The sequence below is a fragment of the Hoplias malabaricus genome, chromosome 16, assembly GCF_029633855.1.
Source record: "Hoplias malabaricus isolate fHopMal1 chromosome 16, fHopMal1.hap1, whole genome shotgun sequence".
Classification (NCBI taxonomy): Eukaryota; Metazoa; Chordata; class Actinopteri; order Characiformes; family Erythrinidae; genus Hoplias; species Hoplias malabaricus.
In genome coordinates, this window is record NC_089815.1 from 4190952 (window position 1) to 4205348 (window position 14397).

The window sequence follows — 14397 nt, forward strand, 5'->3', positions numbered from 1 at the left end:
GCTGAAACGGTCGGTGTTCCAAATCCCAAATGTACTTTACATATAGTGCCAGTAAATAATGCAGTCCACCAGTAGTAGATAAGAACTATGTGAATGTTCATTGTAAAACACATTAACTAAATGTCCAAAAATTCTACAAGGCAGTATTTCTCAGTTCAGCTAGACAACTTGAGCCTAAAATCAAGCCTTTCCAGAGGGGCGTACCTATTGGACAATTTTGGGCTTTACTTACCTGAGAGCTGACAAACTGAGAAATCCCAAGCATTCGGTGTTTCTGATGAACATTATAAAAAATATCGATATTCATGTGAATGATTTATTATTTTGCCACAAGGTAGACTACTTATGTGGCATGGGGTCCCATAGTGCTGCATCCACACAGCTCCAGGGTCCTGGGGCCTTCTAGAGGTTTAACCCTTGGGTGAATGTCTGTTAAGTGTTGTTAAGAGGTGTTTTGTCCTCATTAAGGAATGATTAAAAAACAGATGCCTGGTTTGGAAAATTAAATATAGTCAATTTCCCAAAGTATCTAGACCTTTAGATGTAACAGTACTCTGAGTTCACACACTATCAATCTCTATAGAAAAACAATAAAGTTGATCAGGGCACTTTAGTGCATCAGTACACCAGCCTAAGTTCATGATGTCTAATACCAAGCATGGGGTGGACTTTAAAGGCCCTTCGCCATTGGCTTGTGGAGCAGTGGAACTGCATTATCCTGTATGAGAGCGCTCTGCCCAATCCTTTTGGGATGAGGTGGAGTGATGTTTATCTACAGCTTACTATTCATTACGTTTCTAACCTCTAAAGCTCTTCTGGCATAATGTGATCAATACCTCACCATAAATATACCAACATTTAGTGTGAAGACTTCCCAGAAGAGCAAACAATGTAGCTGCTTTAATGTTGGAAGAGATGCCAGATTTTCAGGTATGATTGGGTGTACAGAGCTTGTGTAAAGAATGTGGGTGGGTGCAGCCATAAAACAGCAAATGAAACTGATAACTGATGCACTTTTAACAGATCACAGCAAGTTCATGAGTAGTCCAAAGTTTACAGGTCCCACAGCTGGTCAGCTATTGTAGTATGAGCCACAATCACATTAATGCTGTACTTCTCTTGAAAAAGTTTACCATCTCAACTGCCTAATTTAATAAAATGTACATCCAAAAAACTTTCACCTGTCTACAAAGTTAATGTTGCATCCTGATGTCCTTATCCTAGAGTAGCCATAGAGATCAGAAACTAATGAAATGTATTGGTAAATTTTATATATGAATTAATAAATGCTCAACAAACTGAAGTTCAAGCTTAATTTTTAATTCAAGTTAGGAAAGCATTTCCATTCCAAAGATTACACGCATATCTTTTATAACATTTCAAACAATACAAATATTGACACTTAAATTACAATACTTTTGATTTTTTTATTCTTTAATGCTTTTCTGTTTTTATACACGCCAAAATGTTTTTCCATTTCTAAATGCTCACTTCAATAGAAGGTTTGTTAAGTTTAAGGTAAACAAAAGAAAGCTACATGAAAGCAAAAAAAAAACCTTAGTGCTGACAAGTGCAAGCTCTTTGGGATTTCTGAGGTAGTGCTTGGTCTCTTCCCAACACTGCATTTTTCTGTCTATTCTTTTTCCAGAAGGACCCTTAGGGCTACCTCTTCACCCCTCTTTGGGCCTGTTTCAGCAGTGTGTCAAAGTCAAGTTCAGCACATCGGCTCGGTATCGAAGCTGAGTTTGTTTCACGGTTGGAATCTGTAGGACAGGAGAGTACATCAAGGTGAGTCAAAATTTCAGGAAATTTTAAAAATACACACAAATAGACCATAATAACCAGAATTGTGCAATAATCAGAGGATTTGGACAATTAGGTTTAAGGCTAAGCACCAGCGATATGAAAGTGTCAAACAAATAAATACAGTAGTTGAGTTCCTAACTTGTGTTTATTGATATTGAGAAAACATGTTATTTCTTACTTATTGAAGGAATAAGGTTTAAAAGACCGTTGGTCCCCCCCCAACGGTGTTCGGAAACTAATAGGCGTCTTGCATGTGACATAGAAGGACAACAACTCTAGAAGCTGCACTTAATTTAATGCAAAATGACGAAAAGGTGTGTTGTTTTTGGCTGCAATCATTCAATGTACAGTGGGACATCTGTGAACAAATGACCCAAAGATCCCAAAATATCCAGAAAATGGACTAAATTTGTCCACTTTAAACGGGCACTTTGGAAAGGACCATCCGCTCACTCCGTTATCTGTAGCTCATTTCACTGGCGCTTTTCCAACAATATGGGCATGTAAGGACACCAACGAAAGGTGTTCAAGAGCCTCTGTAACATGGAGGTAAACAGGGTGAGGACACTCACTTCGCCTGTTTTAGTTGGTGTTAGTTAACGTTAGCTTGACTCGCTAAACTCGGTGTCTCAGATTATACTCGGCTACGTAGCTGCATTACGGAGGTTTATAGTGTCGGATGAATTCGAGTTCGACTTCGATCACATTTACAAGAATAACGGTACCTCTACATTTGAGTTTAGCTTATTGCTAGGCTATTGTCATGAATAATGTTGGTTATTTAGCTAGATACTGTCATAACAGTCGGTCATAACGGTGTTTTACCACGGCGTTGTTCAGCTGTTGTCCACCAGTGACGTCACGGTCGCGTTCAAGAATTTCCGTAGCGAGCTCGGGTTTTTCCATCAATTTAATAAAGTTGTCAGTTTTAAAGCAAATTAAGCTGCTATTTTCATTTTAATTCATACTTATATATGTCAGTAACTAAAATAATGTTAAATATTCATGGAGGTCCATTAAATGGTGCTTAGCCTTTAAGCATTAAAACAGAGGGAAATGAGGATCATACAAACCTAAATCAGCATAGTCTGACTGACAGAACTGTCTCCTCCCACCAAAGCAGATGTCAAAGGGGAGTTCGTCAGGTTGTCTCAGCTTTGTCCCATTTTCTATGGCAGCAAATGCATCGTCTGTGTTGTAATATGTAACAAACCCATAGTTGTCCCTGAAACACATGTACAGGAATCAATCAATACTGCTGTTACACAAACACTTAAAAGCTGTAAACAAGGCTCACAGTTAAAGGCTAACATTACCCCTGGCTTCTGAGGTGGACAGTACAGTCCTCAATCCTCCCGAACAGAGAAAAACGATCCCTGAGCTCGTCCTTGGTCATAGTACCATGTATTCTTCCTACATAAACGACCCTGCGCTCCTCCTGCAGAGACATTGTAGAACAGAAAGAGAGCGAGAGAGAGAGAAGACCACATTAGCACTCACATGTGACACTTTTTTCTGTGTTGTTTTAAAGGCAATAGGTTAAATATATGCATACTCACAATGGCTTTCTGCTTTCGCATCCAGCGAGCCTCTTCCCATCTGCTTGTACAATACTGTTCCCTGTGTCTGTAAGTTTAACAAAACAGATAAGTATCACACTGCGTCCAGATAAGGTAAACATGGTGAATAAAGAAAGCACAAGATACCCATCTATACCTAACTGCCAAAATATAGTCACTGACATTGGTTATTTAATTACTATGTGGGGTTTATGGAGAACGCAGTTTTGTGGACACTGACCTCTTCCAACTGCTCCACTTATTCCTCCAGTCTGAGTGTGGAGATCTGGATCTAGAGCGTGATCTGGAGTGAGATCCAGAATGAGAGCGACTGTACGATCGAGACGCTCGGGTGTAGCGATGCTGCTGCTTGCGGATTGGAGAAGGAGACAGAGAAGAAGAACTGGATCGAGATGACAAGCTTGAGCTGCTCTCTGAACGCCTTGATCGTAGCCTGAACAAAGACATAAAAGTGTGAGCAAAGTCATTATTCATAAAAGCCACATCAGCTTTTATAAGTGACATATATTTTTCTCTCTTTGAAAACAAGAATGTATTTACTGCAATAATTATTGTATTTATTTCTGTAAGACGTGAGATTACAGGGAATTCTACCTCTTTCTGGGTGGGGAAAGAGATGATGAAGAGGAGGCAGAAGAAGAACAGGAGGAAGACCGGGAAGATGAAACTGAACTTGATTCTGAATGACGATGATGATGTCTGTCAGGGTAGCGCCTTCTCCTTCTTCTGCCCCTGAAGGCTGGAGGGCTGAATGAACGGGAGGAATGGCGTAAACGACGTTGTGGTTTTGCTTCTTCAACTGCACTGACACCGCTCTCCTCCAGCCTGCAGGGGGAGTTCTCCGGAGACAGGAGAACTGAGGCAGGTAGATGCTCATCTTCACAGAAGGTCCTATGGTCCAGTGATGGCTTATGGCTTATATGACTCCTTGGCTCTTTAAGAGATCTTCGGTGCACATCTATGGCTGAAAGTGACCTCTCCCTGCTGTCTTGAATCTCCTGAGTTCCGCAGTAGTCATGGTCCCTAAATGCTAGAGAAAAGCTTGGGGCAGGCACGGAGGTGGATGGCTGGGGCTTTGAATGAGTCTTGCTGGGGGGCAGTGGCCGAGGGTCAATGATTTGGATGGCTTTGCTGGGGGATTTACTAGGTTTGATGGTTTCATGCTGTTTTGGTTTTTGAGCAGGCATTAGGGTCTTCCAGATCTGATGGGGAGGTGTGGCAGGAGGGGTGAGTCCTGAGGAAAAGATTCACCAATATTTGAATCAGTTAAAACATTCTGCATACTATTTAGTCATACTATTTAGTCATCAATTCAGCCCAAGACCTGTGCTATTACAGCCCCTACTAGACCACGTAAATGAAACTAAATATAACTAACTAGATTTACTTTAGTTATTTGAATTAAGGGTGCGCTTCTTAATGCGTTTTGCTAAAAGACTCAACTTTAGAACTACAGTGGAACCTCTACTAACGAACGCCTATACTAACGAACATTCCAAGATATGAAACGGGCATTTGAATATTTTTTGCCTCCACCAACGAACCACGACTCTAGAAACAAAACCGAGCCGGCAGCTGGAAATGGCCACTGACCCCAATAGGCGAGTCTCCCAGCGCCCAGACTTGAGTGAGCTTTTAAGATTAGCAAATTGTAACTTTAGCAATTTAGCATTAGTGTAAATAGCAGACATCGAAATTAATGCTAAGTTAAACCGTATCTACGCTTCGTCTCCCCACATTCACCGCCTAGTCTCCGTTATTCCCCCCACCCCCACCTCCCATCATACAGCCAGTGCCTGTGTTACTCCTCCAGCCAGTCGTCACGTCTTCAAGGTAGCGATGTGTAACCACTTACAACTTTATTTCTTTTTGATTACTGTTTCCACTGTATTTATTTTTAGTAACGCTACCTGTATTTTTTTTTTTACTAATTTGAGAGTGTTGTAAACATATATCAGTGCAAAAAGGGTGACTTTCGGGGTGGGGGCTGGAACGCATTAATTGCTTTTCCATTATTTTAAATGAGGAAAATTTACTCAAGAAACAAACTTTTCCACTTACGAACCGGGTCACGGAACGGATCAAGTTTGTAGGTAGAGGTTCCCCTGTATTTCTTATATTCTCCTGTGATTCATCTGCCTAAGCATATGAACCTATCTAGACTCATGAAGTAACTGAACTATACTGAGCCTGGTACTGTTTTTCAATAACCTCTTCACGTTCTCCTTGGGCTGAACAGTGAGGCTCTTGGGCTATATAAACATTGCTATGCAACTTTTAATCTTTGTTGCATGAAAACACAAAGCAATTTACCACAAACTTATGAGCCCTGGATGCCCAGAGCCATTAAGTCATTAAAGAGGCTCTGCGTACTACATTACCACCACAACTTATCTTTGAATGAGGCTTTAAAGGCTGCTTTTATAGCACTAGAAGAGAAACTTGTCTCTGGAGTAAATTAACTCAGAAATAATTATATTACTGCTGCCAAATATTCATGTTTTAATACCAGACATGTGCCATATACACAAGGCAAGGAGGTTCCTCCTGATTACAGACATGTTTCAGTGTTTGTAAAAGCTTACCTGTGTCTTCACGGACACTAACAGTAATTACATATACAATACACATATACAATAATAATAATAATAATAATAATAATAATAATAATAATAATAAAGAAAACCCTACCTTGTGTTTCAAATTGCTCCAGAAGACTGGTTACATCAGTAGCCTGAATTCCTACATGAGATTCAACAAAACATCAGAAATGGAGCATATGTTTAGAAACATAATTCAAACGTTATCAGGCATTTTTATAGCTCACTGGTCTATAATCTGATATATGACTGATCCAATCCGTCCCAATTACCTATTTCACCAGTAGATTTTGAACTTTGCTCTTCGGCACAGTGGTCATCTCTGATGTTTGTGGGCATCTGCACTACAGGAAGTTGTCTCTGAGATGTCAGGGATGGCCTGCCCCTCGTGGGTAAAGTTGAAGCAGAGACGGTGGCTTTAGTGGTGTTGGTGGTAATAGAGAAGCATAGTGTCTGTGGTACTTCAGCTTCATTTTCCTGTCTTTCTTGTGTTAGAGATTTGGGTGTCTTCAGAATGCTAGTAGGTTTGGCAGCAGCAGTTTTAAGTTGAGGGTTCATGTGTGTGGGTTCGTTATTCCTGGCAGTTTTCTGTTGCATATCTTGTTCTTTAGATGATGATGATGATGAGGTGTTGGAGGGGAAAGGAGCTGGTTTTGGAAGGGGCACGATGACAGGGTTTGGTGGGTCAACGGCTTGCAAGGCGTTTTGTTTTGGAGGTGATTTAACGGAAGTGGGAAGGTTTCTCCTGGGCTTTGTAGGAGATCCTGATGTGGAAGTCCTGGCATTAGCAAACGTGTTCTGTGGGCAAACCTGAGCAGGGTCGTAACCTGGTACACAAGGGATGGGAGTCAATTCATTGGGGGGTTCAGGTACAGAGGGCCACCTTGTTCTGTAGTCCATTTTTCTGTCTTCCTTTGGAAGAGACTTCTTTCTCAGGAGACGATATTCCTGCAGACTGATGGATTTGGGTTTTACGTCGCTGTGCTGAGGTGGTGTCTTGGTTGATGCTTCAGTGCAGTTCTCACCCGAGGTCGAAGTACTGAAGTCACAATCTGCCGTATTAAGATCTTCCAAGGAGGCAGTGACTGTCCAATCACATTCTGATTCCCCATCTTCAGCCTGGTATTCATGAACCGAGACTAAATCTGTGGCAAAACTAACTTTTTTCTTCACCTTAACGCAGCCTATTTGGACCAAGACACTCTTCTGGTTCTTGTTACTACTGACGTTACCCAGGCCTACTTTACATTTAGAAACCTCAGAAGCTACAGCAGATGTCTGTGGTGGAGGGACTTTCAGCTCTGAAGGGCTAATCCCTTCATCATCACCCACAACATCCACAAACACATCCTCTTCCTCCATAACATGGGCAAGCCTGGCTCTTTCTTCCTTTACCTGATCCACCCTGAGGCTGTATGGGTGCATGTGGCGGACCACATCTGCCAGCCAACCAAACTTATATTCATCCTGCTGCTGATCTTGAGACAGCTGTGGGTCTGATTCAATCCTGAAGGTTCTTGTATGCAGTCTCCTGGTTTCACTGAGGTCCTCCTCCTCTCCATCACTTCTCTGTACCGTTGTTTGAATCCTCTGGTGGAGCCTTGGCCTCAACTGCCTGTCTGAATTCAGGCTCTCTACCTGTTCAAAACCACATCACAATCAGGCAGCTTACACACACGGTGCAGACACATGTTCACTTACAGCATACCTTAAATCACCTGATTTTCCACATCAGTGCAAACAACTCTGATCTAGTGAAACTTCAGTATGGAAACGCCCTTAACCACATGGCCTCAGAACGTGAACACGATCCAGATGAAAGGACATTAAAAGCAGTTTCTTACCTTTGAGTTTGTCAGTGAAGATCGCTGGGATCTACTGGTATGAGCAGCTGCTTCTTTGTCAGATGACCTCTTGAACTGTGAAGGGAAAAACTCAACAAAATGAGAGGAGAGAAAGAGAGAGAGAGAGAGAGAGAGAGAGAGTGAGAGAGAATGCAAAGAAATATAGCACTAAATTCTATGCATATTTTACATATAGCAGCAATTCATGCATTAAAGCATTCTTACCTTAGGGTCATGACTCCTATGACCCACAAAGAGGTCAGTGTCAGGAAGTGTGTCAGGAAGTGTGTCAAAGGGTGACAGTGTGTCTTCAATAACACCATCCAATATCTCAGAAAGGGCAGACAGCAGCGTGGCCTCGCTTTCTTCATCGATCCGGTTCCTCACCTGAAAAACAGAACCCAGATCTCTAAGTACCATCAATTTACTTATTTATTAGTGCATTAAAAAAACGAAATAAAACATGCAGACGACCTGTTTCTGCTACTGTCTACACTTGTTTCTGTGCTGAACAAGCAGCAGAGACTCTTGGACGGCTAAGGGGCAAAGTCTCACCTCTCCAGCTGCAGATGTGTCCTCAAAGAATGATAAAATGGAAGGTTCCAGACCGGTATGAAAGGCTGAGGTACAGTCGACATCGTTCCCAAATACAAGAGAAGGGCATCTTTCAAATCCATCCTGCAAAGAAAGACCAAACAAAAATGGAACATATATCAAATTAGGACAAATTACCATTAAATTATAATAATGCTATAATGTATTCTTTAAAATCATGTATATAATAGTTAAGCACTCAATGCCACCAGGTAATATTTGTCATGCACTGCATGCAAATATTACATCATCTAATGAAACTATGACGACCTAAGAGTGTCCAAAATGTACAATGCAATGTAAGTGGCTAAAGAACAATACCAATCACTGCCACAGCCAAACTTTAAGGCCAGGGCCAGTTCTGCTATATTCAGTTCCCATTTACTTAGAACTGCAACTCTTTAACACTCCCTAGTGACAAAACTGTCCAAGCACTGGCAAATCTCGTTGGGAATTTGAAGGCTAACGTAACCAGTATGGGCGGTTAGTGTTGTGCTTCAAGAGTGCTGACGTTCAAAGATGGTGAATTGGTAGCGGTTCAAAAAGAGGAAGAGTCAAGTCGAGGCAAATGTATTTGTACAGTGCTTTTTAAAAACCTGATTGTGTCAAAATTCAAATGAATGTCCCTAGGTGAGAAACCAAAGGAAAGGTAGGAAAAATTCCTCGAACTTTGAAGAGGAAACTTGGAAATAACCAAGACTCACAAGGGGGAACTGGCAAAGACCCAATTAAGGAGATGACTGGGTAAAATAAAATAATTCATAAAGTTAATTTATGTTATTTTACTCTGATTGACGTTGTGCAGGTGTCAGAGACCTCCATGGCTGAATCTGAACCCCTAATCCCCCGAATTCACCAGCCATTCAACAGGTTTCATTCAGTGAACAAAAGTATTGTGTTGGTGTACGAAGGGGTCAGCAACCCACAGCATAAAAACGGGTGAAAAAAAAAATCAGGGGAGTTCTGAGGACACGAGGGCCCCACTTTTTAAAGTCATTTTCATAATCATTTTGAGGTTTGGTGGATGGTGATTAAAAAGGAACACAGTTGAGCTGCAAAAATGTGGTTCGAAATTATTTTATTAAATACATTTAGCATTTTTTTGTGTGTTTGACTTGTGCCTATATCCTTCCTTCATCATCATGACAATACTCTGAGATATTAAGACTACAAATTATTTAAGAGTTTTAGTCCTTGTAATAAACATATTTTCTGGCATAAACCAAGCATTAATCCTGTATCTGTTAATAAAGTGTACTCCCCACCCCTCATTTCCCCTCCCCCACTTTTACATCAAACACACCGCCCTGACAGAATGGCACTATAGACTATGTGAGTATCAGTGTTTTAAAATGTAGACTGTAAATCACACGAACCATTCACGAATCTGCTCATTAAAATGCTACAAAACCGATTCTAATGAGACTAAAATTGGCCATCCATTGGAATTTTCCGTTCCACCTTAAACGCTGCAGCATTTACATTGTAGCGGCGGAACCGCTTAAGGTGGAACAGCTCATTAGAATAAGAAGCTGCTGAATTGAAATATTATCAAAATTCTCTGTGTTTACGGTTGAGCCGAGTTTGAGGAAATAAACAGTATTTTAACATATCAGCCTCCAATGATAATTATTCACAATTACAACGCCGAGTTAATGTTAACTGAACGTCCACGTGTAACGCGCGCATGGACACGTTTCACCTCACACGCCTCGCTCACGGTCCACGACCGCGCGCGAACAGCGGGGGTGTTTACCGGTGTGTTAAAGAAAACAAACCCGCGGTCCAACCTGAGCTTCCCGCGCCGCCGCTGGGGCTGTAACTTCGGCGAAACCGGCGTTTAAACTCCTCTGCGCCTCGCCACGCGGCGCGGCCATCTTGAAACTTACCAGAAGAGCACGAGGAGCCGCCGGGTGGAGGCGCGCAACGGGGGCTCCGTCCCAATCCGCCATACCATTAGGGCACTTCGCAAACTGTGCGTGAGTTTAGAAGTTTAAAAAGACCCTTTTACTGGGAAATTTGTCCGTGTGGTGTTGTTTATGTCATGAGTGAAATAAGCTTCAAATGCCATGAATGAATATTTCTGCTCTGATGCTGCTGTGCTGCAAAAAGCATTTAAAAAACTTGGCAAATTCAAACAGTGAGGGTTTTCTGTGTGAGCGGTGGGGAAGTGTTTGTGGAGATAGAGGCAGCATTTATTTGCATAATTCATAGATTGGTAGTTTGAGTTGTAGTTCATAGATTTGCACGCACACTCTTGTCTTTCACATGAGAAAGTCTCACAAACAGTCACCCAGAGGAAACCCACGCAGACACAGGGAAAACACACCACACTCCTCACAGACAGTCACCCGGAGGAAACCCACACAGACACAGGGAGAACACACCACACTCCTCACAGACAGTCACCCGGAGGAAACCCACGCAGACACAGGGAGAACACACCACACTCCTCACAGACAGTCACCCGGAGGAAACCCACGCAGACACAGGGAGAACACACCACACTCCTCACAGACAGTCACCCGGAGAAAACCCACGCAGACACAGGGAGAACACACCACACTCCTCACAGACAGACACCCGGAGGAAACCCACGCAGACACAGGGAGAACACACCACACCACACTCAAACCCACAACCTCCAGGTCCCTGGAGTTGTGTGACTGCGACACTACCTGCTGCGCCACCGCCTGCCCCATTGCTGATTCCTATTCTTAAATCATTCATTATCTTTAACCGCTTATCCAATTCAGGGTCGCGGTGGGTCCAGAGCCTACCCGGAATCACTGGGCGCAAAGCAGGAACACACCCTGGAGTGGGCGCCAGTTCTTCACAGGGCGACACACACTCACACACTCAAACCTATGGGCATTTGTGATTCATCAATCCCCCTGCCAATGTTTTTGGACCGTGGGAGGAAACCCACGCAGACACGGAGAACACACCACACTCCTCAGACAGTTATCCCGAGCAGGACTTGAACCCACAACCTCCAGGTCCCTGGAGCTGTGTGACTGCGACAGTACCTGTAACTTGGTTTTAATAGAATGAACTATTATGCAGTTAGTGTAATTAGTTAGTAGAATCATGGCTAAATGCCCTAGATAGACCGCAAGTGCGCTTATTGGAACACAACCGTGGTTTAAGCTTTCCCGGGAAACGGAGCTGAACATTTTGTACCCTGTAATTAGCCGCAGATATTTCAGGTTTCAAACGGTCAACAGATATCAAACAGAGCTTAAACTGTACATTTCGTACTTGTATTTGCTTTAGGTACATGTACAGCACGAGTCGTGCCGTGTAAAAGATTTCAAATTAAATGTGTCGTGTTAGGAACTGTAAGGTTTCTGGCGCCATCTAGTGGCAAGTACGAGTACAAGTAAAAACAGCAAGAAGTTTTTAAGCTCGTTAAAACCCTTTTTTTCAGGTTAAACTTTGAACTAACATTGTCCAACAGTGTCCAAGTTTTCTCCAGCCTTTTGGAAAGCTGCTTGCATCTATATATATTTATAAGAAGATGTGAACCTGAACTGCTATACATTTTCATACTGTTTCTATAATATTACTAGTTGTATTAATTGTACGTCCATATATAGAGCAGGGAGAGCAAAGAAAATACTGTTCTACAAGGTATAGGCTCTTTAAACCTCTCAAGTAAGCAGTGGTCTCTTTTGTTTGTTCAGACCATATCCAGGAGCGAGGATCACTGCTGCAATGCTTTTATCATTGAAGGTGCTCAGATCTTATGTCATATGTAATCAGACCTTTCTTTGTGCGCCCACAGATACGTGAGGACGGAAACGTCTATCACAGGCACTCAGAGTAATAAAGGTAGACGAGGGTAGGGAACTGAGAAGACAGTTTGTTGACCTTTGCCCTGGGAAGCTACATCACATAACAGAAGCATCAAGAGTGATGGAATGTGCTGAGTCGGGTCTAAACGTCTCAGTCTTTTAAGAGGGAGGCAGATGATGCTATCCGATTTTTTCCTTTACTTGAGTGTCTTGCTCTCCCTCCGTCTGTGATACCCCTCCCTCTCACTCTTTCTTTCTCTCTCTCTCTCCCTCATTCTCCCTCTCTCTCTGTTCTTTCTTTCTTCATGTCTCGCTCTCTCTGTCTCTCTTTCTCACTCTGTCCCCCTTTCCCCCTCCTTCGCTCCACATCTTGAAACACACACTGTTTGAAATGGGGCCAGAGTGTGTTCAGAGACAGGAGGGAGCCTTGTGAAAAGTGGGTCACCTTCCGGCTCTATCCGGACTCCCTGCCATTCTGCAGCTCGTCTCCTGAGAGGTCTCCATTATCTCCCCACTCACACTCAAACACACACACACACACACACACACAAGTATAACAACGTAGTTTAAATATCAGATGCATTTGAGCTCTCAAGCTCCCTTTGGTCTCTCTCTCTCTCTCTCTCTCTCTCTCTCTCTCTCTCTCTCTCAGTTTCTCGCTCACTCACACTCTTGGCATTCTCCTCACTCTTTTTCCCGGTCTATCACCAGAGGCCTCTTTAGAATTTGGCAGGAAACTCTGAGAGCCCCTCAAATGGAACAGAGTGTGTGAGAGCGAGAGAGAAAAGAGGGGAATAAAAGAGAACTCAAATACATTCACATAGACACACACATTCAAGGAAGATTTGACGTTAGCCATAGACCCACCCACCCACACAACAGCAGTGATTTAGGCTTTATACTTATGTTGAAGTAGAATGCCAGATATCTGCAAATGTAGAATTATGCATTGTAGAAATAATTAGTTTATCCATCCATTATCTGTAACCGCTTATCCAATTTTAGGGTCGCGGGGGGTCCAGAGTCTACCTGGAATCATCGGGCGCAAGGCAGGAATACACCCTGGAGGGGACGCCAGTCCTTCACAGGGCAACACAGACACACACACACACACACACACACTCACACCTACGGACACTTTCGAGTCGCCAATCCACCTGCAACGTGTGTTTTTGGACTGTGGGAGGAAACCGGAGCACCCGGAGGAAACCCACGCGGACACGGGGAGAACACACCAACTCCTCACAGACAGTCACCCGGAGCTGGAATCGAACCCACAACCTCCAGGCCCCTGGAGCTGTGTGACTGCGACACTACCTGCTGCGCCACCTTGCCGCCCATAATTAGTTTATTTAGTCATTCATTCATTCATTCATTATTCAGTTCAGGGTCGCGGTACAATCGAACCAGCTCTGTAAAAGCCACTGCATGCTTCTCTACCGTGCACTTTACATTTCAGAATGTACCAGAGGTGGTGACGTCTACAGTTCAGATCTTTATTCTCTATCAAAAGCACAAAGGAGTGAATCCACACTTGTCTTTTGGGGTTTTATGTGTAAAGTTGTTAGTGGTAAGTTATTTGCAGAGAATGAAGCCTGTCCTGCATTGATTTTAGGCTACATCCTGCCATTTTTTAAAATATATACATCACAGCACCAGGTCACGGTTATTTTTCAGCTAATCAGCAGTCATGATCTGAAATCTGTTGACCAATCAGAAGCAAGTACAACTCCCACCTCCCAAAAACAAGTTTATAGTTAATTCAACTTTTTCCTTTGTCCAAACAGCGCTTTGTTTTTCTTTCTAATTCAGTCTCATGTTAGATGTTGTTGTTTATATCACAAAGTTGTGTTTAATGAACTTCATTCAACTACTCCATGTCGGCAGGTGTCAGACCAGACTTGATTGATTCTGTTTATAAAGGATGGGATCTGCAGTTGAAGTAAATAAGACCAATGGGAATTTAAAACAGCGTGATTACTAGAGTAAGGTTTACTTATTGCTTGTGTTATTTCTTAATGTGTGACTATGTAGATAATAAATAACTTAAGTGTGTGTGTGTGTGTTTAGTTACAGCACCAGTGCGTCTTGGGACATCATAAAGGACGAAAAACTTTGACCTTTAACCTGATACCACATCTGCCATTCCTCATCTGCTGCCAACGGTATCTATATA

At 42.6% G+C, this 14397-nt stretch overlaps 2 protein-coding genes across 8 annotated transcripts in view; one reads left to right on the top strand and one right to left on the bottom strand.

Moving 5' to 3' along the window:
* Window positions 1-1348: 1348 nt before the first annotated feature.
* Window positions 1349-10332, bottom strand: si:dkey-93h22.8 (uncharacterized protein LOC449943 homolog). The gene is made up of 12 exons (XM_066646999.1): window positions 10215-10332; window positions 8386-8508; window positions 8056-8217; window positions 7831-7905; window positions 6259-7624; window positions 6078-6128; window positions 3981-4620; window positions 3607-3819; window positions 3366-3432; window positions 3123-3244; window positions 2880-3031; window positions 1349-1763 (listed from the first exon to the last, which is right to left on the bottom strand). Exons 1-12 carry the CDS (start codon window positions 10299-10301, stop codon window positions 1663-1665), a joined length of 3159 nt encoding a protein of 1052 aa, XP_066503096.1. The 5' UTR covers window positions 10302-10332; the 3' UTR covers window positions 1349-1662.
* The window catches only part of ldb1b (LIM-domain binding 1b), a 37744-nt gene continuing 33080 nt past the window's right edge, over window positions 9734-14397 (top strand). For 3 of the 7 annotated variants that reach the window (XM_066647002.1, XM_066647000.1, XM_066647004.1), the window contains exons 1-3: window positions 10229-10399; window positions 14109-14206; window positions 14292-14386. The gene's annotated coding sequence lies outside the window, so the exon portion shown is untranslated. Of the gene's footprint in view, window positions 9757-10227; window positions 10400-14108; window positions 14207-14291; window positions 14387-14397 lie in introns of those variants that run through there. The other 4 variants (XM_066647008.1, XM_066647006.1, XM_066647001.1 and 1 more) reach the window with 3 other exon arrangements.

What these genes read in the sequence shown, in the direction of transcription:
- si:dkey-93h22.8 (XM_066646999.1), bottom strand. Translation starts at nt 10,301, where the DNA reads ATGGCCGCGCCGCGTGGCGAGGCGCAGAGGAGTTTAAACGCCGGTTTC. An exon ending in AAGTGGAGCAGTTGGAAGAG is followed by an intron (nt 3,433 to 3,606) that starts GTCAGTGTCCAC and finishes TTAAACTTACAG; the next exon opens with ACACAGGGAACAGTATTGTA. An exon ending in GTCAGACTATGCTGATTTAG is followed by an intron (nt 1,764 to 2,879) that starts GTTTGTATGATC and finishes CCTGTCCTACAG; the next exon opens with ATTCCAACCGTGAAACAAAC.